Source organism: Melanerpes formicivorus, unplaced genomic scaffold, assembly GCF_026170545.1.
Source record: "Melanerpes formicivorus ecotype bairdi unplaced genomic scaffold, bMelFor1.0.p_v2 SCAF_1, whole genome shotgun sequence".
NCBI classification, from domain to species: Eukaryota; Metazoa; Chordata; class Aves; order Piciformes; family Picidae; genus Melanerpes; species Melanerpes formicivorus.
The window spans coordinates 6,769,663-6,797,355 of record NW_027142353.1 but is presented as its reverse complement, the minus strand read 5'-3'; the positions used below and the strand labels follow the sequence as shown (position 1 = coordinate 6,797,355).

General features: G+C 37.5%; 1 protein-coding gene across 2 annotated transcripts in view; it reads right to left on the bottom strand.

Annotated features, from left to right (window-relative positions):
• Positions 1-100: 100 nt before the first annotated feature.
• The window catches only part of NDFIP2 (Nedd4 family interacting protein 2), a 49,092-nt gene continuing 21,499 nt past the window's right edge, over positions 101-27,693 (bottom strand). Inside the window, exons 3-9 of one of the 2 annotated variants that reach the window (XM_068158638.1) lie at positions 27,070-27,197; positions 23,207-23,266; positions 19,879-19,966; positions 10,708-10,832; positions 7,629-7,695; positions 3,850-3,955; positions 101-1,980 (exon numbers count right to left, since the gene is read on the bottom strand). In XM_068158638.1, coding sequence (XP_068014739.1) covers positions 3,852-3,955; positions 7,629-7,695; positions 10,708-10,832; positions 19,879-19,966; positions 23,207-23,266; positions 27,070-27,197 — 572 coding nt within the window. In that variant the 3' untranslated portion in view covers positions 101-1,980; positions 3,850-3,851. The remainder of the gene's footprint in view (positions 1,981-3,849; positions 3,956-7,628; positions 7,696-10,707; positions 10,833-19,878; positions 19,967-23,206; positions 23,267-27,069; positions 27,198-27,693) is intronic. The other variant, XM_068158709.1, reaches the window with a different exon arrangement.

The window sequence follows — 27,693 nt, the reverse complement described above, 5'->3', positions numbered from 1 at the left end:
TTCCCATTTTGCAAAGTGATTTGTCTATAATTCTAGTATTCCAAATACTGCAGTTTGCATCATTTGGTGCGAAGTACAAAAAAAGGCCCAAAAGCCTCAATTAGCAAAACAAAGCAATGTTTTATTATCTGCTTCTTTTTCATGTGGACAATAAATGCAAAAGAAAACACAGAAACAAACAGGTAAGTTGAGAAGGAAATCCCAGTCAGATATTGAACACAATACTTAATTTTCTTATTTCCATAAAAAACTGGGAAGTGGACTTGCCCCTAAAGTTTTAGACACTTTCAGTATCTCTGAAAGATTAAGAAAATTCATAATGTGACCAGTTTATATATGCACATTTTAAACATTCATTATAGAGACAAAACTGAATACGGCACTAGCTTAAAACAACATAAACCTCACAGTTTTTAATGTTAGTAATAAAAAGGCAGCATTCTAATATAAAAAGAAAAACTGGAGGAAAGCATTTGTTGCTTTTTCTGGGTTTTTTTCCCCTAAAGGTGCAGCCACAACCACCGTATTTGTGCAACTGAGATTCCAGTTGTACAGAGGACTGAGAGATGTATTCTCCTGCTTAAGGAGAAGCATAGCTTTCACAATTTTCAAAGGAAACTACACATGCATGAACAACAGACAGTACCCCTTAAAGAGATGATATTTATAAGAAAGCAATGGTGTACCTTAAAGTGAAGGCTGGGAGAGGTGCAACGAGCATTTTCTACCTTCAGAGTTTTAAAAGCAAGGTTATTCTCGTGGCTATTGCATGATCTTTTTTAAAAACCAAATCATTTCACGATTTCCACAGAGGATTTCCAAAATTACATTTGAATTAGTTTATTCATAGGAAATGGCAAAGTATTTATTCTCAACAGCTTTTGTAACATAGGTATATGAATTTTCTGGTTTTTTGAGACTCCCTCACAGTGGAAGTTGTATTTATATTGAAGTCAAGACTTCTGAAACAGAACCAGTGCTATAGCCCAAGGAATACACATGCAATACTTTGTTTCAGAAACAAAGGTGCACCTATCATGATCCAAGGACTAAAGATGTAAGCCTGTCCATCCCTGCTAACATGAACAAACCCTATCTTTTAATGGGATAATGCATATGAATAATGACTATCAGGCTCAAGGCCAAACCAGTTAATAATAATTCATATAAAGAAAGTTAGGATGAGACAAACAGTTCAATGCCTTTACCTCCAAAATTACACCTAATAGTGACAACTATACCCTTAATAGCCAATTAACAAAAAATATCTATATAGCTCTAAGATTAAACAAAATCTAGAGAATATGCTGTTACAAAATATATTTTGACATATTTCCTAAGAAGCAATTCCAACAGTCATGTATGCAGAGTTATTTACAAGGGACTCAAAGTGGAGTATCAGTTTTAAGCAAACCAGTACACTGGTTTGAATTTGACAGAATATTGGCAAATATAAGTTTGTGACAACAAAGAACTCTGGGGTTTAGTAAACTTAAAAATGTTCTACACAATTATTGGATGAATCTAAATTGTATTTTAGAAAGTAAACCAAACCTGTCTGAACTGGTTCATCTGAATCATTTAATGCGTTTTATTGCACTCAAAATTCAGATCAGCACGCCAGTGGTACATACACACTGTGAAACAAATTACCACTTAAATCTTTCAGATATGACAAGCACAGATTAACTGAGTCTGACTGTACCTAATCTCTACTAATAGATGGTTTGTTCTTACTTCAATACTATCTTTCTAATAAGCACACATAGAAATGTGCTAAAACAAAAGGCAGCAATTATAAATATTTCCTAGAATGACCAGAACTGGTATTTGAGCATAAACTACCCTGTCATTAATTTTTGAAGCCGTTATCTCCACTAATTTGTCTTCTGGTTTAGTAGTCTTCTATCCTATTAACTCGTAGGGTTACAGATCATCTGAAGTTTCACACTGAGGAAAGGAATGTCTGTTCGATGCAGTCTGGAGATAAAGAAAGAGTTGTACTTCAGTTCACCACAGTGATTCACTAGAAGTAGCATTGCTAACTGACATTAATCCTAGCAGCAGCAAAGAAGCAGCCTTTTTCCTCTCCCCATGTCAGGATGGGAGGGGAAAAAAAGCAGAAACATTACTGTTCCTTTATTATTGTTTCAAAAGAACACCTGAGAACATTTTGTAAATGTAGAGGCAACATTTGCTATTTATTAAAAGCAACAGATCCTGTAGAGGAAGTTATCTGTCCATGCAAGAATACAGACATTCAAGTGTAACAGCAACGAATCTGAACTTCTTGTTTTAACACTCAAAATGCTTGGAAAAAATTTAATGTAATAACATGTTCAGGTCTCTAAACACTCCACAGACCTTACCAGCCCATACACCCCAGTGATGCTTACAGGTAAGGGAAAAATTCAAAGCACTGAATTCAGATAAGAAAACACCCAATTAACTTCAGTTAATGCTGAATTAAGTGTTTGCTTCCAAAGCAGAATTTTAACTGCAGAAAAGCAAAGAATACCAGCTCACATTCTCCTACACTGTCATTATCCTTTTCAAGGTACAACTTTCAAATACCAACTAGTCCTAATAATTCTTTTTAAAATAGTCTTTTTAGAAATGTATTGTATTAAAAGCAAACAGGTATTTTCAGTCTCATCTCTACAGATGTTGGCATTCTCAATAGGTTACCACATCATTAAGAAAAGAAGCAATATGCAGCTATGCAAAAATTAAACGCTGCCAAGTAGTTGCCAATTTAGGTTGGTTACTAAAAGGCAATACACATCTCAGTTATTTAACCTAAGGCATCATTTTGACCAAAGGACACGTTAAAAACAAATATGTTACAGTTGTGTTAACAGATTTCCTCCATGATCAAATACTTTGTAGTATAGCATAGGTATTAATCATTAGATGCTTTCAAGTGTACACCTCTCTCATATAAAAGTAACCATTTTTTTTTTTCTAGGCAAGTACTGCATCTGTTTTTTCAGGCATTAATAATGTGCTGCTAGTTATTTCATACTGATCTTGTAACCCATCTTGGAGAAAACCTGCTCACTATAGCAAACAGCTTCTCAAGTGAAGTAAAATAGTATTTAAGTATTTTAAGTAAAATAAGTAATGAAAATGCTACAGTAGTTATTTCTAGGCTTAAGTTCATCCCACCATGCAGTTTAAGTAAAAAAAGTTAAAGACAAATGAAGACCTCTGGGTTAAGTTACATAGTGAAGTCCAATAGATCCACCTAATGGACAAAAAAGCATTAAATAAGCAAACAAAAAAAGTGGCTATGTGCCAGACTGATTAGTCAGTTACCTGAAGGATATATAAAGCATGTTGTTGCACACACAGTAATCATACTTGTACATGAGTGTCTTAATCCAATCATTTGAAGAGAGACAATGCTCATCTATTGTTTGCATGTTCAAACCCATGTCAATCAGATTTAATATGCAGGCAGATTAGCACTTCCTAAATTGCTGACAACAGGTTGACTGCTAAAGCCAGTTTTCCAACACAAAGGATATTATCCTGACAGGCAGCAGATACTGTTACTGGCTTAGGAAAAAGAACAGGTCCCTCTTAGTTTCTGTTAGTGAACATTGGTTCCAGGGAGAGCTGGAGGCAACAAGGATGCATTATTTACTTTCAAAATTCATGCCTTCAAGAGACCTCATATATTTCCAAGTCCATCCAGAATAAATACAACACTCATGACATATGTTCATTCACGACATATGTGAGTTCTCTTTTCTGACAGAAGTTTGACTATTTATTTTTAATGTAAGTAATTTATTCTTCTCAGTTTTCCTGGGAGAGATAATCTTATTGCTATAAAAGGCTTACCTTCAGTACAAGAAAAAAAATCTTGTTCTGTGAGCAGCTGCCATGCTTTCAGACATATTTCTGACTTTAAGATAATTAACAAAGCCTCGAAAGAAGAGGAGGAGTCCTGAAAGTGTAGAAAAAATGTACAAATTGAAGTATATCATCCCAAGCACATGCCATCCCACAGCATTCTCATTAAAATCATTTTTTGAAAAGCCTAGATTATACTAATTCAAGGGAGGCTTTCATGCATCAGTCACAAATTCAACAAGAATGTCTCCTGCTTTTATCTTATGATACTTGAGTATGGTCTTAATGGAAGGTCTTTCAGAAACTTTACACTCCTCCTGGTTCAAGCACCATCCACTAAAGACTGCATGAAAAAAAATTAAAGGAGAAAAAAATAAACAGAATACATGCTGCCCATACTGGTCAAGTAGAATTACCAAACTAAGTTACTAGTGGTTACTAGTGTGGTAGAAGGCTACCCAAACCAAAAAGAAACCCCACACCTTTTAAATAAATGTACTGCAAGTCAAAAGGGGGGGGTGGGGGGGTGGGGGGTGCAGAAAAGAGGACAGTCAGACTGCTCTAGTTACAACCCCATAATAAATCACAGTAGATTATGGCTTGAGACTTCACAGCCCACAGAAATGCACCTGTCCAAAAGGAGGAAGAACAGCAGTCAATTCAAGGACAATTACCCAACATGTGTTGGGATCACACTAATTTTGAATTATTTAAATTATTGTGAATTATTTAAAATATTTACACTTAACTGCATTTGAAAGAATGCTTCAGCTCTCATAAGAGGAACAAGAGATACAGAACAGTCACACAGAAGTTACATTTGCAACAATGGAAATGGCTAACATGAGGTTGCCAAAATCATTTTATCAAGTTAGAGATTTACTGGACATCTGAATAAACAAGCCCACATTGTCACATAGTGGATACAGCTCTTTGGCTCATTTTCCTCCACTAAGTAAACCTCGGCAGATGAATCTATTCATCAGTTGAATGGAGGAGAATCTAACACACATAAAACAATCCGCGCAAGAGTTTTGGGGAAGGAGACTGTCAAAACTTGAATTCTACATCCAGTGGAGAGAAACACAAGCCTCGAGGGCATTTCTCCTCATTTATTAAAACACACAGGTACCTTGAGGACAGATGCTAATGTGTATATACACTTAAACTGAAGATTAACAACTTTGGTACAGGATTTCATATTTTTCATCATCTTAGATCATTATAAACAATCTCCAATATTTACATGGATATTTCTCTACGTGATGCAGTTTTGCTTAATTTCTGCAAGTTGAGAGACTTTTTTTTTTCCTCCCTATGCTCATGTCTTCTTGAAATGCTTTTTCCTTGTAAACTTTCATTTTATTTACATTCCTTTTGCCTTTTTAAAACCAGAGTTTCATTACGACACACACAGAACAAAAACCAAACACTGAGAATGCTCTGCTAATGACTGGAACTCTGACCTAAGGCAGATGCATTTTGTGATTAAGGTGGATGTTGCACAGAGAGGAAAGCACTAAGTCTGGATGAAAAGTCTACTACAAAAGTGCTACCCAGATATTATTAGAGATAGCTCCATCCTCAGCTAAAAAGCAGCTGGAATAGAAAAAGGTGTGCAGGAAGCTCTTAAGGTGCCCAAAAGCATACTTTCTGCATTACATGTTGGAAATGAGTCCATTCCAAATCATATATTTCTCTATTTAGAGAAGAAAAAAAAAACCAAACCCACTTTCCATTATGTTCCTCAAAAATAAACATTGGCTAACATTTGAATTTAAAAATTAGTATTATCTTTCTCTTCAATTTATTCACTGTACATGACAGCTTCTTGGAAGCAGAATACTTCACTTTTCCATGAAGCATGAGCAAATTTTTCCAAAATTGGAAAGAAGGCAAGGGATCAGAAACAGACAGGTGAATGTCAAAAGAGGGAAGACGGCAAAAGGTGGGCTCAATTATGCCAAAGGCCTATGCAAAAGAATCCAACTCCATTCATTCACTTCTGAAGAGATGCAGGACACCAAAATGATGAAAGATAGATCTGGTTGGCAGAGCTCCCACGACTTGATAATACTCCTCCATGTCCTGCCAAGTAGCTCTGCTGGATTAAATCCTTCTATGGTGCTACAGCAATCTCAGTATATCCACTTTATCAGTTTAAAAACACTGTTGGCATATTTCATGCTAAACATTCATAAGGCAAGGGAACAATTGTAACCCACAAACAATGATGGCTGGATGCATAGCACATGCCTGTTACTCCAAAGCGTATGATAAACTTTGTGAGTTAAAGAAAAAAAAAAAACCAAACACAACACTACAAAAACACACACACAAGAAAAGAGAAAAAACAAAAAAAAAAAAAGAAAAAAAAACTTGAAACAGCTCAGGCTGATGATAAGGCTTTCCTAAATTTAACAGAGCTGACTTCTGAGCAAGTGCTGTGAAACACTAAGAAAAAGAGGATCTTTTTCCACAGACATGGTGACGAAAAATGTTGGGGGAAGAACATACTATTTTCATCCAAGTGAAGAGCGTCAAATTCCAATTTCAGGCACCTAAAGGGTTTATTTTAATTAAAGATTGACATGAAGATGTTGGTACCTCTAAAAAATCATTTCACTTCCTACTTAAATGCAATCACCTCAAACAGAATACAAAAGCATTCAAGGGGCTGGTGCTGTGATGCGTTAACATTTGTGGGTTTTACATATTTCAAACCACCGAGTGAACAGCAGAAAGCAAGCTGAGTATTAAAAAGTCTGAAGAATGCCCCTGAACTTCACTAAAAGGCACACTGGAAAAGTTTTAAGATTTCTGGCATTTCTTGTAAGATGAATAGCAGGTCACAAACAGTCAGGATCTCAGTGTTGGATTGTTTGGCCTTTTTTTCTAAATTTATTCATCATTTCAATTTAACATTTGCTGTTAGGCATCTGAGTAATTGACTCAAAGGGAAGACTGCCACCTACTGAACTAGCAACAGTTCACTATGCTTCAAGAGCTAGGAAATAAAATGGATAGTAGCAATCACTTCTATGCAACACAACATTCTGTAAAAATCATTCCAGATTTCATATTCAAATTACAAAATCCACAGTAGGGAAAAAAAAAATATATAGTGGTTGGCCTTTGGTAAATCCTAACACTGACTAGAGAGAAAAGCATACTTTGATGCATATAAGACTTTGAACATGGGCAGACAGATCTCCTAAGAGAAAGCTGACATCATGCGAGTGCTGTGATCAGAAAGCATGAAGCCATTCTCTCGTCTGACTGAGAAACTACTGATGCAGAATGCATTTCAAAGGACTAGGAAAGGACATTTTGTGATCCACGTACAAAGCAGCGGACTCTACTCTCCTAGGATCAGTCACATTTCTTAGAATTTAATTCTTAATATACAGGTTTATACATGAAAGTACTACACATCACTCACTTTTTACTATGCTCTCTACATAAGCCAAAATTTCATTACACAGTATTGCACCCCTAGATCAGAAGCAGCAGCTTAAATATCACTAATTAGAAGTGTCAGGTATGTATATAATTACATATGTAGAAACGACATTTTTTAAGCTGAAAGGTTATTTGAGAGTCTGATGTTCACACAGTAACACCACTGTTATAAACAATGGCATTGTGAATAGTATAGAAATAAAAAATACTGAGATAAACATGCTACAGAAATCCCACTTACAATGACATGCTTCATCTTTAATGACTTCCACATCAAACCAGAAATGTTTTCAATTGCCACTCACCAAGCACAAGAAATATCCACCAAAGCCAGTACTGTCCATTGAAATATCCAGTAAAGTAATCTGAAAACTGAAATTCATAGACAAGGCTTAGTTGCAGTAAGACAGATGACTAAGACGTGTTGAATGCACCATGCAAACAGAGAAAGCGCAGTAAATTTAAACAAAAGTAATATACTCAACTAAAATGAAAAACAGGTGTTTGTGCAGCAGTTTAACATACAAGTAACATTTCCAATGTCAGTTGGTCTGTGGCAAAGGTCTTTCAAAACCTCTAAAAAGTGTGTGTGTAAAAAAAGCCTCAAATTTGTATTACTTGCCAGAATCAACTGACATTTTCCATTGCAATGAATCACCACTTGCCGATTTTCCTTCACCCCACCCCCCAATGCCTGCCTTCCCAAACACATACAGCAGCCTGCTGCTTTAGATATTAACACCAAAAGCCACATTAGTTTAATCTTATCAGACAGGGATGTTCTGCTGACCCCTCAAAAGAAGAGCTTTTGACCTTCTGTATACCCCCTACTGTTAATCGCTGCCAAGAATACCAGCCCCATAAAGACCCCCAACTCATTAAAGTCTTTTCATTTTCAAACCAGCATTCAGTTCCCAGCAGTAAGCTGAACGTAACTAAATGAACCTTGAAGTGCCATTTCAACTGTTCCTGTTAGTGACCATGGTAGACAGTTTTGTCCTCCCTCTGATGTGGGAGGCAGCTGGAGGGCAGGGTGTGATGGTATTGGAGACAGGTATCTGTGCCTTTACCAGACTCCAGACTGCATGCTTCACTGATAAAAAGGCTAATCAAATGTCTCCAAAACTCACACAAAAAGTAGGAATAGGGAGATGTGTAAAAAGTTGCCAGACAAAATAAACCTGTTTAGTAGTTTCAGCACACTTTTCATACACTTCCCATCCTATGATCATGCAGTATGTTTGTTGCATCCTGCCAAAGTATTTCCCGTTTGCCTTTTCTTTGATGTTTCAGTAGCAACAATCACGAAATCACACCATTCAGCCATATAATTCAGTTTACTCAACACATCCCTTGCCTCTCCACACAACCAAACAAATACACCCCCCCAACCAAAAAAAAAAAATCAAAACACCCCAAAAAAAAAAAAAAACACACCACCAGAAGGGGGAAAGATACTGGACTGCAGATCTGCAAGCAGGCAAAAATCAAGACATTAAAGAAAGCTCTAGATATAGCTGTTGCAGGGTGGTTTTTTCCCAAGGAACTGTGCACTGAGATCCACACGTTTCCTCAAGAATAAAGCCAAATCATGTGATTTTTATTTTTTCTTAAAGATTTAATACTGTACTATATTCATTCCTATGGGCAAACAAACAAAAACCAAAAAAAAAATCAAGAAACAGAATTGCTACACTGGTACTTCCATTATTCCTATATAGATACTAGCACTTCTATAATTTAGCAAACATTTAATATTTTGACACTTCATTAAAATAGCAAATGAATACTCAGTTGTCAGGATGCTGACAACATTATTAATCCCACCTCACCTGATAGTCAGTATTTTCAGTTCTCTAAACATGCCAATACACTACTTTCAAGTTACAATTTAATTCAACTGGAGAGATTTCCTACACCCATCAATAAAACACTGGCAGAGTTTAACTCTTTCTTTTATTCTTACGTTTTCTTTAAGCAGAAGCAGACATGATTGCAGAACTTCCCCAACAACAAAATTATGTCTTGGTTCTTCTCCCCTCTTAGTAAAAACTGAGACAGAGAGAGTATATGTCTGTTTAGACACTACAAAGTTTTGTACAACTGACCCTGAGTGAGAAAGGGCAGCACAAGCTTGAAACAAAGTTGGAACAGAAGAGTTTTGTGCACATGCTTGTATGTCACCATAAAAATTGTTGACATACCCCTTTCTGAGCTTTCTGCTATTGTCTCTAGTCTAGAAAGTGAGACAAGATAACAATGTTCACTATGAAAAAATTCCCACCCCTGAGGTCTTGGAACTGGTCAGCTCTACTATTTTAGAATTCGCAACACATTATAACAAGAATTTAAATATAGCCTAGAACACAGTTTTCTTCAAGAAAATTTAGCATACATTTGCTTTGTGTTTCCTAAGAAGCACATCTTCAAGCAGACAGGAATAATAAAACCAACACAATGAGCAAGTTCTGCCTTCTGTTTAGTATGCCTCAAGGGATGCTAGAAACATCCCCAGTGAATGCACAGTTGAAAAAAAAATCATGTCCCTTAAGACAAATTCCATCCCAAACCCCCAGAGCAACATGTGGTCCAGTAGTATTCTATCAAATATTCAAAATTCTTGGCTCTAAGAAGGATGCAGGACACATCCAGTAAGGACCATCCAATCTCTTCTCCCCACAATCCTTTTACTGTCATGCTAAAGATCAAATCAAGTTAAGTTACTAGCACACATACAGAAAATAAGTAATAATTCAGGGTTGGTATGGCAGAAAAGATGTCTAAATTAGCTGAGACTTCTTTCTTCGTTAGACATGTCTCACTGACATGTAGATTTCAGGCTGTGAAAGAATCATCTAGCATCTACTTAGTCAGCTAACTAACATTTGTCTAATATACTTTACTGAAAAGTATCTAATCTTGCAGTGAAAATATCAAGAAGTTGAGCATCTAAGAAGATAAGAATGTGACTAACTTCATAGTGAAGTTTGACTCAGATACAAGGAAGAAGTGTTGATGGGCTGAGCCATTTATAAATCTTTCATATATGACACCGTAATACCAGTGATATTTTAGGTATTTGCTCCACTTTTGTATGCTTTTAAATACATGTGCAAAGAATGAGTCATTCTGCATTTACTTCAGTGGAAAGATGAACATAAAATGCTATCAGATGAAAACAGATTAAGAATCATTATTAATAAGCACATAAATATCCATAAAGTAAATTCTCTACTACAGTGAAAATCAAGAGAGAATTCTGGGCACTCTGTTAAGCACTGGAATTTAATATACTGGGTTTTCATTCCATTATTATATATCGCTGAATAAATTGTTAGTTTTGGGTATACAAACAGTCTGTACAGTGTGAATCAAGAAACATACCCGTACAATGAGAATCCATTTGATCAGGGACAGACCAAATCCACAGATTGCACCATACCTTCCAGCTATGGTATTTGTTATACAGAATGATAAGCAAAATCCAATCCAGTTGAAAATAAATGCCACTATAAAATAAAAGAAACAGTAGCTTCTGTTAATCTGTATAGCTAAGCAAACAGACTTAACATTAATTTCACTTTAAAACTAATAAGGACATGCTTACACAGTCAGCAATTCCCTTCCGGTAATTCAGGCTTTCAGAGATTGACTTTGAACCCAGACATTCCCCATGGTACAGTCGCTTAATAACAAAGCAAACGGTAAACAAGCTGGAACCTACTACTTTAAACAAGAGAAAATTCCAACATAAAAGAAAGTATTACATTGCTACAGAAGTCTAACCAGATCACACTAGACATGAAGGGCAAATGCAAACAAAGGACTATAACATACAAGACTTGCATTAAAACAACAGAAAAAAACCTTGCTAGACTTTTATAATCAGAAATATAGTTCTATGCACGCATACGTGCATGTATCAAGGCTGCATACACAGCTTTATCCAGTTTGCATCAAACAATAAAAGTATCTGCTCTTGCTCTGCAAACATAGTATAGAAATGAAGGCAAGCTGAGAAGCTGATGTTTCATTAGTTATTGTCTTTTCTTCTAGATCTATATTCAAGTATAACATATAAAAAAGGCTGGGAAGTTTTATAAAGAAGCTTAAGAAATCAAGACACAAAAAGGACATGCAGCATAAAGTACCACTGTTACTCCAACTCACAAGTGTACACAACTCCCAGTAATAGTTTTACAATTTAAAGTTTCATGGTTGCATATGTACTTGACAATAAACAACATCATCTGTCTTGACTTCAGTTTGTGCATACGAGTGCGAAGCAAAGTGTAGGAGTTCCCGGTTAGGTGATGTCTAATTCCTAGTTTTGGGAGTAAGTGAGGGCAACTAATGAGAAAATCAGAAAAGCTAGAGGAACTGTAGAAGACAATTCAGGAACTCTGGAGAGAACAAGATGGTGGAAAATTGAAAACATTTGGGAAGATCACAATAAGCATGGGGGGAAAAAGAAAAATCCACTGAAGAAGCAAGCAGGAATGGAAGGAGGGAACAAAGGGGAACAAAACCCCTGCATACAAATCCTTAATGTTTTAAAATCTCAAACTCAGGGGGGAAAAAAAAACCAACAAACTAAAAAAAACCAACAACAACATAGAATAAAAACCCTACCAAACAAAAAAACCCACCCACATAAAACTCAAACATTAAAACACCACGGGAAAAAAATCTCTGTCTTTTTAGTAAAGATGTGAATGATAGCAAAACATGAGACACTGGAACAGGTTGCCCAGAAAAGCTGTGGAAGTCCCATGTTCATGGTCAGGCTGATGGTACTGTGAGCAATCTGATCTAGTAGAAAGCGTCCCTGCCTGCAGCAGGGATATTAGAGCCAGATGATCTGTAAGGTCTCTTCCAACCCAAACCATATTAACTTGGAACAGAAATCTGGTCAAAAGTTTTCTTAGATACAAGACAACAGCAATTTATAACTATATGACAACTGCTCCAACAATCTACATGAAGATGCAATGATTTGCCCACAAATGTAAAATTAGTCTGTAAAACTGCAGTGGTATTCCATTAATTTTTGAGAAAATGAAGTTCCAACATAAGTTTTGGAAGACTTTAAATCAATAGTCCTTTTGTACGTGTCAGAAAACACCTTACCTCATACAGAGACATAGGTAACATGGCAATAAGAAAGCTTACTTTTATGCTAACTACTGATCTTTAAAAGATACCAACAAAACCCCCAAAAAACACCAACCAGCAAAAACCAAAGATAAAAACCCAAACCAACAAAAAACCAAAAAACACATAATGAACTGAATAAATGCTGATTCAAATGGCAATATGCAGAGAAGAAAAAAAAAATAAGTTTATTACATAAGAACAAAAACAGAAGAAAAAAACTCAGATCTGCGAAAGCTTGGATGCATTCTTCTAGAACAGATTTCCCCTATTTTATGCAAGTTTGCCAAATCCAGCTCACTTTTACAAGTGTAATTTCAGAAGCTAGTTATTCAATGTGTCACTGTTCCTGTCTCAGTGTAATGGGTTGGGGCAGACCCCCTCCCCACCACGTGCAGAAATAACGACTCAAACAGATTGCAAAAGTGATGGAAAGTTTAAATAGAGAACAGTGAGTGCATGCAGAAAGCTAGGAACACAGTGACAAGAGAGACCCCAAAACAGACCCAGACAGATCCCATCCCCACCTGAGGGTGCACCCAAAACCCCCAGGGCTCCTCCTTCCTCCCCCCCTCCCCTCCCCCATGCTAGGCCAGATCTGAGATTGCCCATTCCCCCGTGGCCTTGGGCCCTAATCAGGCCCATGGCCGGGAGATCTCTCCTCCAGTTACTGGGTGTCGGAGAGGAAAGGAAAGAGGAAGTGCCAGACCCCGCCAAAAAATTTATAGCGGTGCAAGGGATTATGGTGGAAATACATAATTTCCTGCATCCACCCACTGGGCTGGACTTCTGGACACAGGAAACACCCCTGTAGCAGAGGGCACCCAGTCTAAACTACGACACTCAGCAAAATAGCTTACTGCTTTCTTCCTTTCTCCCTGCTGAAGCTACAAAGACTGACTTTGATTGTGGTTCCAACAACAGGTATTCAAAAAAGTACAGAAGACAGATATGTTTCTAATGCACTACACAGATTAGAGGAATTCCAAGAATATCTATAGTTTTAATAGGTATATATTAAAAAAATAAGGATGCTTGTAATACCTGATCTGTACACATAAACCCTATTCTTAACTGTTTACACATCCTCTCCATGCAGCCACATACTGCATTCATCTTCTAGATTCCCACTGTAAGACTAATCACTCGGCAGTAAGGTTGTATTCCCTATCCCAGAGATTGTTAGCGTTCAGATTCATACTCAAGTCCAAATTTAGACTACTGTCCTCTTTCTTTTAATTTTTCTTATTCTTTTAATAAATTTCAGACATTCAGATGAAACTCACACTGACTTCACTGGCATCATCGTTACAGCCCCACTCCGCTACTCTAACACCAGACAGAAGCGTGACTGATAAAAGCATGATTTTGGGGTTTTATATATTCCTGAAGTGTCAACAAGAGGAGAAGGCAAATCTATATCAATGTAATGCACACACAAAGAATATAACAATTAGAATTACTTCCTCATGCCAACAAAAGTCATAATGAAAAACAAATAAGCTGCTTTTGGGAAGAGGAGGGTTGGACTAGAGGTCTTTTTTTGATATAAAGTCTTCTTGCTATCCAATGTAATGTAATCCAATGCCTACAACAACTGTGTTACACTAGTATTTCTCTTGATGGTTTGCAGTAAGATATTCCCAGTAAACAAAGCACAGAGTGCTCTAAAAGTCTTAGATTCTAACATGCAAACTAAGGCTATCCATCAGTTATTTCCACACCTTAAGTCCTTTTCTTAGGGCTTTTCACTCTCCAGTAGCTACACAAGCAAGGCAAAGATAATGTGTAAAGCTGTACTTCATTATTAATAGCTTACTAATCCATGCTTACTTTGTCAGTGCAACTCATTCAATAGCAAAGCAACACTGACACATTCGTTCATTCCACTCCCACAATTTATAGTAAACGAAGTTTGTGTTTCAAGTTATTAAGCAGTCTTCTGAAAAGGTTTTGAATTGTACATATTGCGATACATCAGAAGATTCTCCCCCTCTACTCAGCTCTGGTGAGACCCCACCTGGAGAAATGCGTCCAGTTCTGGAGCCCCTATTACAAGAGGGATATGTACGGGCTGGAACGTGTCTAGAGAAGGGCCACGAGGATGATCAGAGGGCTGGAGCACCTCTTCTACGAGGACAGACTGAAGGAGTTGGGGCTGTTCAGTCTGCAGAAGAGAAGGCTCCGAGGTGACCTCATTGTGGCCTTCCAGTATCTGAAGGGGGCCTACAGGAAGGCTGGGGAGGGACGTCTCAGGATCTCAGGTAGTGATAGGACTAGGGGGAATGGAATGAAGCTGGAGGTGGGGAGATTCAGGCTAGATGTGAGGAGGAAGTTCTTCACCATGAGAGTGGTGAAGCCCTGGAATGGGTTGTCCAGGCAGGTGGTTGAGGCCCTGAGGTGTTTAAGACCAGGCTGGCTGAGGCTCTGGCCAGCCTGATCTAGTGTGGGGTGTCTCTGCCCATGGCAGGAGGGTTGGAACTAGATGATCCTTGTGGTCCCTTCCAACCCTGACTGATACTATGATACTAAGATGCAAGAATAATGACATGTACAGTGGAATACATTTGCTTTTCCCTCAACTGGTCTTGCACATCACTTGTTTTTGTTGGTTTTTTTTTAACTCATTTTTGTTATTTAGCTTTCCACAACTACACATTAATCATTCATCTAAAGTTCAGCATCATGAAAAGAAGTTAGAAAAAATTGGTCTGAAGAGCCAGGTTTATTCCTAAATTTATTGGTGTGAAATGCACACAGTGTTTACATTCATTTGTTCTTCTTGAACAACACCTGAGCAGATCTCTATATGAGAACTTCAGCTTTCATTGTATGGTTGAACACTGTTCTCCATTATTAACTCTTTACTAACCCAACTGTGAAGCTGAAATTACCATTCAGTTTTCCTAGGCTGCAGGGACAACTCAAGACTCCCATGGTTTCAAAGAATACATGAGCTCCAGTTTCTTCTGGGGCTCACAGATGGGAAGGTAAGAACTCACATAGGTGAGAACTCTCACAGATGAGAACTCCTTAAATATAAAACCTTTTATTACTGCCCAAAACATCCTATTTCACACAACGAGTCAAGATCAGTCAATCAGACAGGACTCAAAGGACTTCCACTACAGATTATGCATGAAAAAAAAACAAATCCCTTTAGTCATAAGAGTTCTTTGCTCTATCACCATTACACCACTATGGTGTTCAAAATAAAATTCCTCTCTTCTGTTGTGCAAGCAAAAATTAAAAATATTTTTAAATGACTCTGAGAAACTCATCTATTAACTTCCTCTTGAATTCTACAAAGGTATCACAGTATCACCAAGGTTGGAAGAGACCTCAAAGATCATCGAGTCCAACCTGTCACCACAGACATCATGACTAGACCATGGCACCAAGTGCCACGTCCAACCCCCTCTTGAACACCTCCAGGGATGGTGACTCCACCACCTCCCTGGGCAGCCCATTCCAATGATGAATGACTCTCTCGGTGAAGAACTTTCTCCTCACCTCGAGCCTAAACCTCCCCTGGCGCAGCTTGAGACTGTGTCCCCTTGTTCTGGTGCTGGTTGCCTGGGAGAAGAGACCAACCCCTTCCTGGCTACAACCACCTTTCAGGTAGTTGTAGAGGGCAATGAGGTCACCCCTGAGCCTCCTCTTCAGGCTAAACAATCTCAGCTCCCTCAGCCTCTCCTCATAGGGCTTGTGTTCAAGGCCTCTCCCCAGCTTTGTTGCCCTTCTCTTGACACATTCAAGTGTCTAGATGTCCTTCTTAAACTGAGGGGCCCAGAACTGGACACAGTACTCAAGGTGTGGCCTAACCAATGCAGAGTACAGGGGCACAATGACTTCCCTGCTCCTGCTGGCCACACTATTCTTGATACAGGCCAGGATGCCATTGGCCTTCTTGGCCACCTGGGACACTGATGGCTCATATTCAGGTGGCTGTCGATCAGCACCCCCAGGTCCCTCTCTGTTTGGGAGCTCTCCAGCCACTCCGACCCCAGCCTGTAGCTCTGCATGGGATTGCCATGGCCGAAGTGCAGCACTCGGCACTTGGACTTGTTGAATGCCATCCCATTGGACTCTGCCCATCTGTCCAGTCGGTCAAGGTCCCTCTGCAGAATCCTTTTGCCCTCTAACTGACCAACATCTTCTCCTAACTTGGTGTCATCTGCAAATTTGCTGATGACTGTCTCAATCCTCTCGTCCAGATCATCAATGAAGATATTAAAGAGCATGGGGCCCAGCACTGATCCTTGGGGCACACCACTAGTGACTGGCCGCCAGCTGGATGTGGCACCATTCACCACCACTCTCTGGGCTCGGCCCTCCAGCCAGTTCCTAACCCTGTGCTACTGTGATACTGTTGACATATGTTTTCTTTCAGATTATTTACATATATTTGTTTTCAGACTACATACATAAAAGAAAAAAAATGTAGTCTGTAAGCAAAATTTACTGCATTTTGCATTCATAGCAAAATTGATATTTTCACTAATATATCCATTTATGCATTAAAAGATGAATGTATCAGAAACCAACAATCAAGTATCAGTCCTGACTGATACAGAGCAGATAATCACGGATTTCAAGAGCAACAGCAATCTCTTAAAACACATGCCTCTACCATATTAGGAATAAAACACAGGGCTTTTACCTCCCCAGTTTTTCCACTATATTTCTGAATCAAGCACTAAAGCAAGAAAACCCACCTGTTCTCACAGAGGACATTTACCCCTCAGAGTATATCGTCTCATTCTATTTAGCTGTGCCAAACAAAACTTAGACGGTTAACAGGTAAACCAAAACAAAACCACCACCCCACCCTCCCCCTCAAAAAACCCAAAACAAAACAGAGAAAAATACAAACAGATCTGGCCACTAGATGGCCTCTAAATAGGAATTTTATGCAACTTGGGCAGCTACCACTAGATGGTAGCTACGTATCACCAGTTGATGTGCAGTATGTGGCTACGGACAGTAAAAAAGTTTACTTTATTCGACTTCGGTTGAATAAAATTAAATTAGAGAAGTTTACTGTTTTACATTTAAAACAACAGCAGTCTGCCCCCACCTCCCTCCAAGACCTATCTACCAACACTGTAGAATCAGTCACAGGAGGAAGCGTGTGAGCACATCTGCAACAAGCTTCTTTACAAGCTCCTCTTGCTAGAGTACCTGACACTGTTCACCTGCATTTTCTCTAATTGAGGGAACTTATTCTAGGCTCTCTGTGATCTGCCATCTCTACTTGCAGCACTTAAAAATACTCCACTTTGAAAAAAAACAAAAGATAGCCATATGGTAAATTTCATTTTAATTCCTGATCTCTGAAATCTACACATATCAACTTAATGGAGATTGTTATCTCCCTATTAGAAGGACAGGAATACATCGCCTACTATGTACCCATCTGGACGCATTCCTGTGCAGCCTGTGCTAGATTCTGTGGTCCTGCTCTGGCAGCAGGGTTGGACTCAATGATCTCTGGAGGTCCCTTCCAACTCCCTAACATCCTGTGATGCTGCGATTTATAACCTAACCTTATTAACTTAAGCATGCTTTTTCATTTAGTTCTCCAATATCCTTAAGAAAAAAATACTGAACTTTATTACAGGTCTACAAATTGTATGATGGTTTGTGAACTCAAACAAGTAAACTATCAATTTCCACATGTAAATGGTATCCGTACAGCCACACAGATCTCAGCTAAACATACACTTGCATAAATACCTTGAAATGTGTAAGGTCTCATTTTATGCATTGAATTAATGAGTGAAAAAAGTTGGCACTGTAACAGAAGAATCAAGAACAATCATGAGCTATGGAGTATTTTTGTCAAATGTGAAAAAGCCATGCTCTGCACAGCTAGTCTCAGCTAAAGAGCTATTTGAAGAGAAAGTTGTCAATTTTGCAAGTGAATGCCTGCATTCTTGAAGTCAGAAACATGGTTCTGGGCAAGCAGTTTTGGACAACTGCATGTGAGCTTCACTGAAGCTCTGCGGGGCTAGATTTTTACTACTGCTGTACTGCTAGCTGCAAGCTAACAAGTCCATTTTCACTGTGATTTTAAGGACTTAAACCATGTTAGAGTCAATGAACCACTTCATCTAATAAGTGCAGTGATAATGAAGGCCTGAACCAGGATTTAAAAGCAAGAACCAGTTCACACAATACAGAACCTAAACAGGTTAAAGACAAAATGCTGTAGCACATCGGAAAGGAGGAGGGGAAGGAAAAAAAATAAAGGAAAATGAAGTCATATGCCCCTTTGCCCTCAAGAATATACACCTTTTTTATGGTCCAACTACAAAAGAGGTTAGACTACAGAAGTCACTTTATTATCCTACATATGTATTTGGTATGCAAGGTGAACACATTTTTATCTCAACATGCAAACACCACATTGTCCTAGTACTTTGTACACCAATATGAAAAGAAAAAAAAAAAAGAGCTGCTGTGAAAGTTCTGTAACCTGCATCTGTAACAGTTCAGTAAAGAGACTATGAAAAACATTAAAGAAAAAAGAACCAAGATACAATGTGTACTGAAAGACACAGGAAATTTCAGTGGCTAGTCCATCAGCTTTCACAACAATAAATACTAAAAAGCACGGCTACATCCCCAACACCAAGATTCCATCCAGGCTGACAAACACATTTACTCCAGGAAGGGAAAAATTATCCTCAGAAACTAGAAAGAAACACACAATTGGTGAAACTACAGCAGCTTGTTTCTAGAAGTGACTTAGAGTGGCTAAATCTCACTTAGGTCATTGCAGCACACAGGTTACCAGACATGCAGAGTGCGCACACGCACAGAATACCTGCAGAAGTGCTATAGTACTGCTGGTTGCTATCAGACATTACCTGAAGACAGTATATTTTTATACACTAGTGGATAGTTCAACTGGAAAATAAGCATGGTTGGATTAGTTAAAAAAAAACCCACCCACCACTAGTTAATTCACTAAGCTAACATCAGCAGCTTTTATACGGCACATCATCTTTCTCACACTTTTTTTTGTAACCCAAAAAACCACTGCCAGATTTTCATAACCCAGCCTTTAATTGAAGTTGGTAGTCCAACTAGAAGATAACAGAATTTCCCAATTCACAGGTAGCAATGCAGCCTTGCTGTGCCTCAAATAATTTCTTCTGCTTTTGCTTTGTCCCCTTATCTGTGACAGATGACACAGAAAAACATGTGGAAAAAAAAAAATTGCTACAACTAGAACAGAAAACGTTTAGATCTGTGCACAGGAAAAAAGGTAATAGAAAATTAATATTCATTACAGTACATTAATGCAGTTTATCACAGCTCTCTTTTATATTCCACAGAGAAAAGGTACAGTTAAGATACACCTCAGTAGGTCTGTTATACAAGATAACTTACTGAAAAATGCCAACATGAAGATGCCATCATTGCCCACTCTAAGCTGATCTGCATCACTGAAATCATCCCGTGGTGGATACTCTTCTTCCTGGATTTACAGGTTAGTGATAATTTAGTGAAAAGTTTATTTTAGAATAACTATCTGTAGGATCAAAGTATTCATTATGTTTCTATGGCTACAAGATAATTTACATTACTGTAACACGTCCACACCAAGGAAAATCTACATGAAAAATAATTCTTATCTATAGAACAAGTCTCATTTGTTGCTCATATTGACATAGCCCAAATTTTCTGTCATTTTTTTCTGTATATGTATCTAATGCCTATTCATCTTAAATGAAGCTAGAAATTATTTCAGATGGACAATCTAAGCAAACAGAAGTATTTTATTTTTTTAAACTGTAACTAATTTGATATACAGCCAACCTATTAAATATTATTTGAGAAGTCATCACAGTATGTTCTGTTTGGGGTTGTTTCTTCGGGTTTTTTGGGGGTTTATTTTCTGCCAGAAAATTCTTTTTGTACTTCCCACTGTACAGAATTAAGATGCTGGCGTCTTCAAATAAATTGTTGATGCAACATCACTGCGCTGACCGATTTCACTATCAGTAACTCCGGGTGGGGGGAAACAAAAATAAATTGAAAAGCAAAGAAAACCTCTAAGGACACTAGAGGGCGCGAGCACTTTAAAAGTGTTTGAACGTCTTCAACAAAGCACAACAGTAGTTCAAGTACCAAAAAAAAACAACCAAAAAACCCCACTAAAAAAAACCAAAACCAAACACCACCCGCCACAAATGGTGGCCAAAACGATCCAAAGATTTTTCCCATCGTGTCAAAATTCTAGATCTTAAAATACTGAAAGTATAAGAAGGGGGTTGGGTTTCTCAGTACTTTATTTTCTACAGAATTTCGCAGATCTTATGCATGCAGTTCTGCAAACCAGTAAAATTATATAAAAAAATGAAAACCAAACAACAACAAAAATGTTTAAAAAACCAAGCATTGCTGCAGCTGTTGACTGGGGAACATAAAAATTTTCATGATGACATCACTTATTAAAGAGTCTGATGAAAACTGTAAAGCCAGCTAAACACCACTTTTATACTTAAATGAATAAGATCAAGACACTGCAGGATGATACAAGTTAAATAATACTGTCAGTTGCAGCAGTAATACGGTCTAGACATATGTATGAGTTACATTCTTCCCCTATTTTTCTTCAATTAATCATAATATATTAGAATTGAGATAAAAAATTACCTTAAAGCAAAAAAAAAGAAACTAAATCAAGAAAAATCTGTTCAAGTGAGATTTCCTTAGCTGTTTTACCCACACCAAATGCTTACTATGGAAATAACGCAACTCTAATAGTAAGACATTATTCAGTCACTGCACCAAATGTCAGTTTTGTATATTAAGTTCACAACTAAATGAGCATTAAACAACTACAATGGTCTACAGCCCTGTCATATGACTGACATTTTCACCTTTGTCAACACAGCAAAATAATTGACTAGGGTATAGAGATTACAGTTAAAAGTGTGCTAGAATGAACTGTACCAACTGAAGGCAGCTGGCATGGTTGTGATTTTCCAGCTGTGTTCTTCATTTCTGACTAATTAACTAAGACTGTATCAGATAACTTAGTTCAAAAAACACTGCTATTCACCTAGACAATTCTGAGGAAAGCACAAAAAGCTAGCTGAACAACTATCCTAAGGGGCTATAATGCAATTTTAGACATGTCCAAAACGGTCACCCTAAGTGACTATGAAATCAGTAGTTAATTTAGCTCAAGTTTGCAGCAGCTACAAGACTGAGGGGGGGAAGGGAGAAAAAAGCTGAAAATGCATTAAAGGAAGAGCTGCATTTGAGTATTCTTATCCCTGAAATGTATACCACAAAAGTTCCTTTTGCAAGTCAGGACAACAAAAAATATTTCCAATTTTCATTTCAGAAGGTCTATAAAACCCTATATAAAAATTAATCTTTGACTTTTTTTGTGTTGCTTATTTAAACTCTCAGATAACTACTGCACTTAAGACTGGCACTTCCAAACCAACTAGTGAATTACACTCAACCCAAAATGCTGCCTCAGAAAATTTCACTCAACTACCATAACAAGTTTAGCATGGTTCCCTATACTGCACAGGCTTTTCTAAGGCTTACAACCCAGTGAGATGAGGGCAGTTGTGCAAACAGGCACTGTTGTAGTAAGTGCAAGCAAGCTGCATTTTATCACACTCCATGTTAAAAAGGAATTATATTAAACCCTGTTCTATTTACTTTCTCCAAAAGCTGACATATGACATTCCCAGAACATACAAGAAATTAAATACATTTCCTGTGCTTAAATCCTGTTCAGTCTATATCTACATATTTATTATTATGTGGTTTTATGACCACCTGCACATGAAGGCACTGATTTGCCACTGCTCAAGACCCAGTAATATTGTCTGTCCTTCACAGTGCTCTCATTTGATCTAGATGGTGTGAACTGCTCCAGCCTTTCTTCAAAATGTAATTGCCACCATATATTGAGGAACGAAAAGGGACAATGATAAATGACTGTCCTCTTTGTTGATGCTTAGAACTAAATGTAATTTCACAGTAATACTTCTATTAGATATTGACATTTCTATCAATTTTTTTTTCCTTTTGAATAAGAAGAATGATACTCAACATATACAAATCCATGTAATATATAATACACTCTCATGGTGACTTTTGATAAATTTAGCCATCTTAAGGATCATTGACAGTATTTCTTGTCTGCTACATATGCTGAGATCTGTATAAACAAAGCTTACTGCTCCTATGACTAGAGAAACATCTGAAGAGCAAAATATTTTATCAGCATAAATGGCATGTCGCAGAGTAATCTCACTAAGCAAAAGAATACCAAATGTTACAGAGCATCTGTTCAAGTTGAACCTATTAACTCCTTGGAAACAGCAATGCTGCCTGCAGTATTGTGCAAAAAGAGGACTGTTTTTTTCCACAGTGTTTTTTAGCTTCTTTCAAATTGAAAGCCAGTATGGCACATAATAGTGAGATAGAACCTGAGTTTTCAGGAGCCCCTTGGATAACTGAACTGATACAACTCTCCACAATGCATTGGATTAACAGAGAGAAAAAAAAACTTCTCAGGAAAGGGTTAAATTACTTCATAAACCCCATGAATGATACCATTAGCATATAAAACAATATGGAGAAATTAATGGTGGGGGTGGAAAAAGCACAATTAACCCTGGAAGCATTTGTTTGCCAGCAGGAAAATTCATAGTTAAAATCTAAACTAGAGAGAACTGTACCATACCTCTGGACGACTGAGGAATATTTCATCAAACAGACTCCTAGACTCCCTAAACTGGGCGTGCTAAGCATGTAAAAACAGAAAAACGTAAGACAAATGCAACTGAAAAGCATTAAGTAAAAGCCATTCATTGCAACATACAAACAAGTCATTTAACTGTTAGCAATATTGTTGTCCATTTAAATTAACCTTTCAAAGCTGACATCGAGAATTTGAAAAGGAAAGCATCAAAAGCCAGGGTAACTACTGCTACCACTACCGATGACATAGGGCTGTCACCATTTTTTTGTTACATTGAGCTATCTGAGAGCATTTGAAACTAATACATGTTTATACAAGACAAATTACACAAAGAACTACTGAAAGTATAAATTGTTCTGTTCATACAACCCGTGGATGCAGGGCCTATGATGACATCTTTAATATGATCACACTACTGGTTTTTGTATGATCCCTACACGACTCAGGGAAAAAATATGAAAGCTGTTTATTGAATGCATTGCCTTTGTATATCACTTTCCTCTCTTTTGTTTGTAGCCTTCTTTACTGCATGCTTTGGATTATACCATGAAAAAATTACCAGCCTCGTGTATCACTCAAGGTAATATAAGGATATTTAACTTTCTCCAGCTATTGACATTATTGCAGTGAAGAGGCAATACACATCCTCATTTCACAAGGAAGAAAGCAGAGTCACAGATCACAGCAGAGTTCGCTTTTCTGAGATCACTAACTTCCTAATGCTGAAAACAAAAACTAGAAAAACCTGTGTTATATGGTTTCTATATGCTTTGCAAAATGTGCAGTATAGAAGTCAGATGCTGTCACTGCTTGTGATCTAACAGTGAAAGGGGAAAAACAATTACATACATACAAAGTTTAAGTCACTTATCCCTTCTTCATTCAGAACTAAGGATCAAAATCCTTTGCCCTCAAGTTGGCAAACCACCACCCTATGACCTTTTTTTTTTCTTATTCCAGTCATCTGCCAGATCAAGACAGCTTTACTACAGAGTCTTAGTCCATCCCAGTGTAAATCCATCAGAAATATTAAATAAGGTAGGGATTTTGTGTCAGTATCACATGGTAAGGTAATTAAAATGACACTAATTAAAACTGCACTGTCACATAATTTTAGTATTATCTACAGAACTGGAACTTAACTTCAGTATTTCCTACTTTTCCCAGAAATCTCAACTTTGAAACTGTAATACTGTTTCTTTAATATAGCTTGTGTGTCTGCATGCACATGCTTTCAAAAAACAAAGAAAGAAAAAAAACACACAAAAGCAAACTGAGCAAAAATTCTGTCCAACCTCAGATCTTTGGGAATGAGTAAGATTTTGGCTTACAGGATCATTGAGCAGAATTCTCATACTAACTTAGTACTGCCCTAAGTCTATGATGGTACGTTCCTATTGACTTTCCATAGGTGAAATCCTGCAGCGTCAGCATTAAGGTTTGTGAATGCCAACTTCCACGGCACGTTTTGGAAAAGCAGACTATGTAAAAGTTTATTTCTCACTTTGTCACTGTATCCTGTTCTCCTACCTCTTCACTTTCTCCCTCCCTACTCTTTTCTCACACACCATCTTCAGCTCCTTTCCCAGTGCCACACTCCCTTCTCCACCAACCTGTTCATCCTTTTCCCAGCTGTTTCTCATTTAAATCTCTGTACTCTCTCCACACCACTACTCTCCATTCACCCTCACCTTTTCTTATTTTGACTTAGACCATCCTCTTTCATTTCCAACTCTGTTCACTTTGAACAAGTTACCTCCTTACCCAGTCAAAACCAGACTTCTCCACCCACAGCACATAAGCTTCAGAAGCTTGGAGTTACGGCCCTTCTTTTTACTTTTGCAGTTGTATCAAGTGGCTTTGCCCTTCCCTTCTAACTGAAGGCCAAGTACAATAAAACTATTTCAGGGTACAACAGAAATTCCTGTTTCTCAGTTCCAGTGTTTTCACCAAAAGCAGTCAATAGCTGTCATAAGGTGTATCCTACTTTTAGTACTGTAATCCTACTCTGACACAGGACATGAGAGAATGTTCTCTGGGGACAGTACATACACAGACTCATTCCCTTCAGAGTTATAAGCAGTCTAAATTTGTCCATGCAAGACAATCTCCACAGATTTATTAAACCTGAAGCTCCATGTATCTACTGTAGAAACTCACTTTTCAAAAACTTGTAATTTGGTCAAAACCAGGATGATATTCTAAGGAAGGGTAAAAGATCTTTCTGACATGGCGACCTGAACTTGTGAGAGTTCTCCAAAGTAAAAACAAAGCAAAACAAAACCCCCACAACCTTAAAGTGACAAGCAAAACCCACTAATTTCTGTGTGATTTTTTGGCTTGGGGTTTTGGTGTTTGGGGGGAGTAGAGGGGGTTGTTTGCCTGTTGTTTGCTTGTTTTGAAATTGGCTGAATTCCAGATGAGGTTTTCACTTTGAAATTCAGGGTTTTACACTCACACAAAGTTACAAACAAGAATCTTGCAAGAGAGTTGCACATGTCCTGTCTGAAGTGTGTCAGGACTGGAAAGGTTAAGGTTTGGGTTGCTAATGTTCCAAGTAAGTTTAATGGTTTATAATTTCAGATTGAGGGTTTCATTCAGACAGATACTCAGCAAAAGCTTTACTCAGATGAGAAGCATTAAGGACAGACTGCACAGAATCCATGCTCCTGTTAAAAGCCATTAAAAGGTAACAACTGGAGATCATCACCTCATAGCAGATACTTGGCAGGTAACCATGCACACATTCCTGGTTCCCCGATGCACTTAGCAAAACAGATTTGTGTAACAGCTTCACTGGCAATGTTACACAAATCCACTTTAACCTTAGCTGTGCACATTTAAGAGTGTAGTACACTGTGATTACTGCACAGCAATCAAGGAACAGACTCCCACTAGGTAAGCAGAATTTTTTTTCCCCCATCACACACATACAGCAGACTGCATCTCAAATGCAGTCACAATTGATCTCAAGATGGAGATTTTTAGTGAAAACACTGAAAACCTACTTTGAGTACAGTATCTTACTGCCAATACTATAAAATGTCAGATATTCCACATTCCAAAACTTGGGACAAAAAAGGGAAGAACTCTCCTCACAAAACTAACATTTAATGCTAATTACAGATTTCACTTTTCCATTTGGAATACTATATTCTTCCTAGTATTTATTCTTACAAAATTGTAACCACTGAATATCTACCCACTCCTTAATTTACTGTTCATCCTTAATTCATGGTATGGCGTTTTTTTAAGCATTTGGAACATTTCTTTTAACTTCAGTATTAAAATTTTCATGGAGCAAACAATTCATACTTTTAATTTTGGGGGGAAAAAAACACATCCAAAACAAAATACAAACCAAAACAACAACAAAAAAAATCTCAAAACCCACAACCCAAAACCAACCAAAAACACCCACTACAATATTTAAGGGTTTTTGCCCCTTCTGTTCAGTTAGAATTCTCCTTCCTCTCCAAAGGTCTATCTTGTTCATTTATTATTTTACCATCTGAAAGACTAAATAGCAGCAAAAACTCTAGAAAGCAATATTAGTAGTGGATACCTAATTAAAGATGGCAAAGTACTAGATAAACTATAAAAAAAGGCAAAATTACACAGCTATGCCTCAAAAGAGTTAACCTGATACACTCCTTATAGTGTACTTTACAAATAACTTACACTATTTATACATTCAAAATATTTAACCTAAACATTCAAAATATTTAATCACCAGCCCACCATTATTTTAATAAATAGGCCATAATATGGGCCCAATTGTTATAAATAATTAGATTATCCTAATGCTCCACAAAACTGAGAAGAAGCAGAACTATATCACTTACTCGTTGGGCAGCTTCTGCTGCAGCAGCTGCCATTGCCGCAGCTTTGGCCTTCTCTGCTTCATCGTAAGTAGGAAGAGAGGTAGCTACACTGTATGGAGGTGGTACAGGATAAAATTCATTGTGTGTTTCTGTTCAAAATAAAGAGGTTACAAATTTTTAAGCCAGAAAGATGTCAAGAATATTCAATTTTACATGCACATAGCTATTAAGCGGTACACTGTTTTCAACAGAGGCTGACGCTGATATTTTATTTCATGTTCTTTCTAGTTTCAGAACAGCTTTATAAAATGACATAGTGAACAACTTAATGATGCTTTAAATTGTTACTTAGGGCAGAAACCTTAACCTAGATGCTGCAAGGAGCCAATAAACTTATGAACAAAAGGAAAAAAATCTTATTTGATGAGTTACATCCCCACACATTCTAGCCAAAGATGTTTTATCATACAGAAGGAATGCAAAGAAACATCCTACAAAAGGTGCTTTTAATTATCAACATCAATTAATTACTTAAGTCCAGTAATAATTATGCTGTATTTATTTTTATTGGCATGGCCTCGCTGCTAAGTCCAGCTGTTTGGTGAAGATAGTTTTTTCAAGACATCCATTAAATCACATTATGCT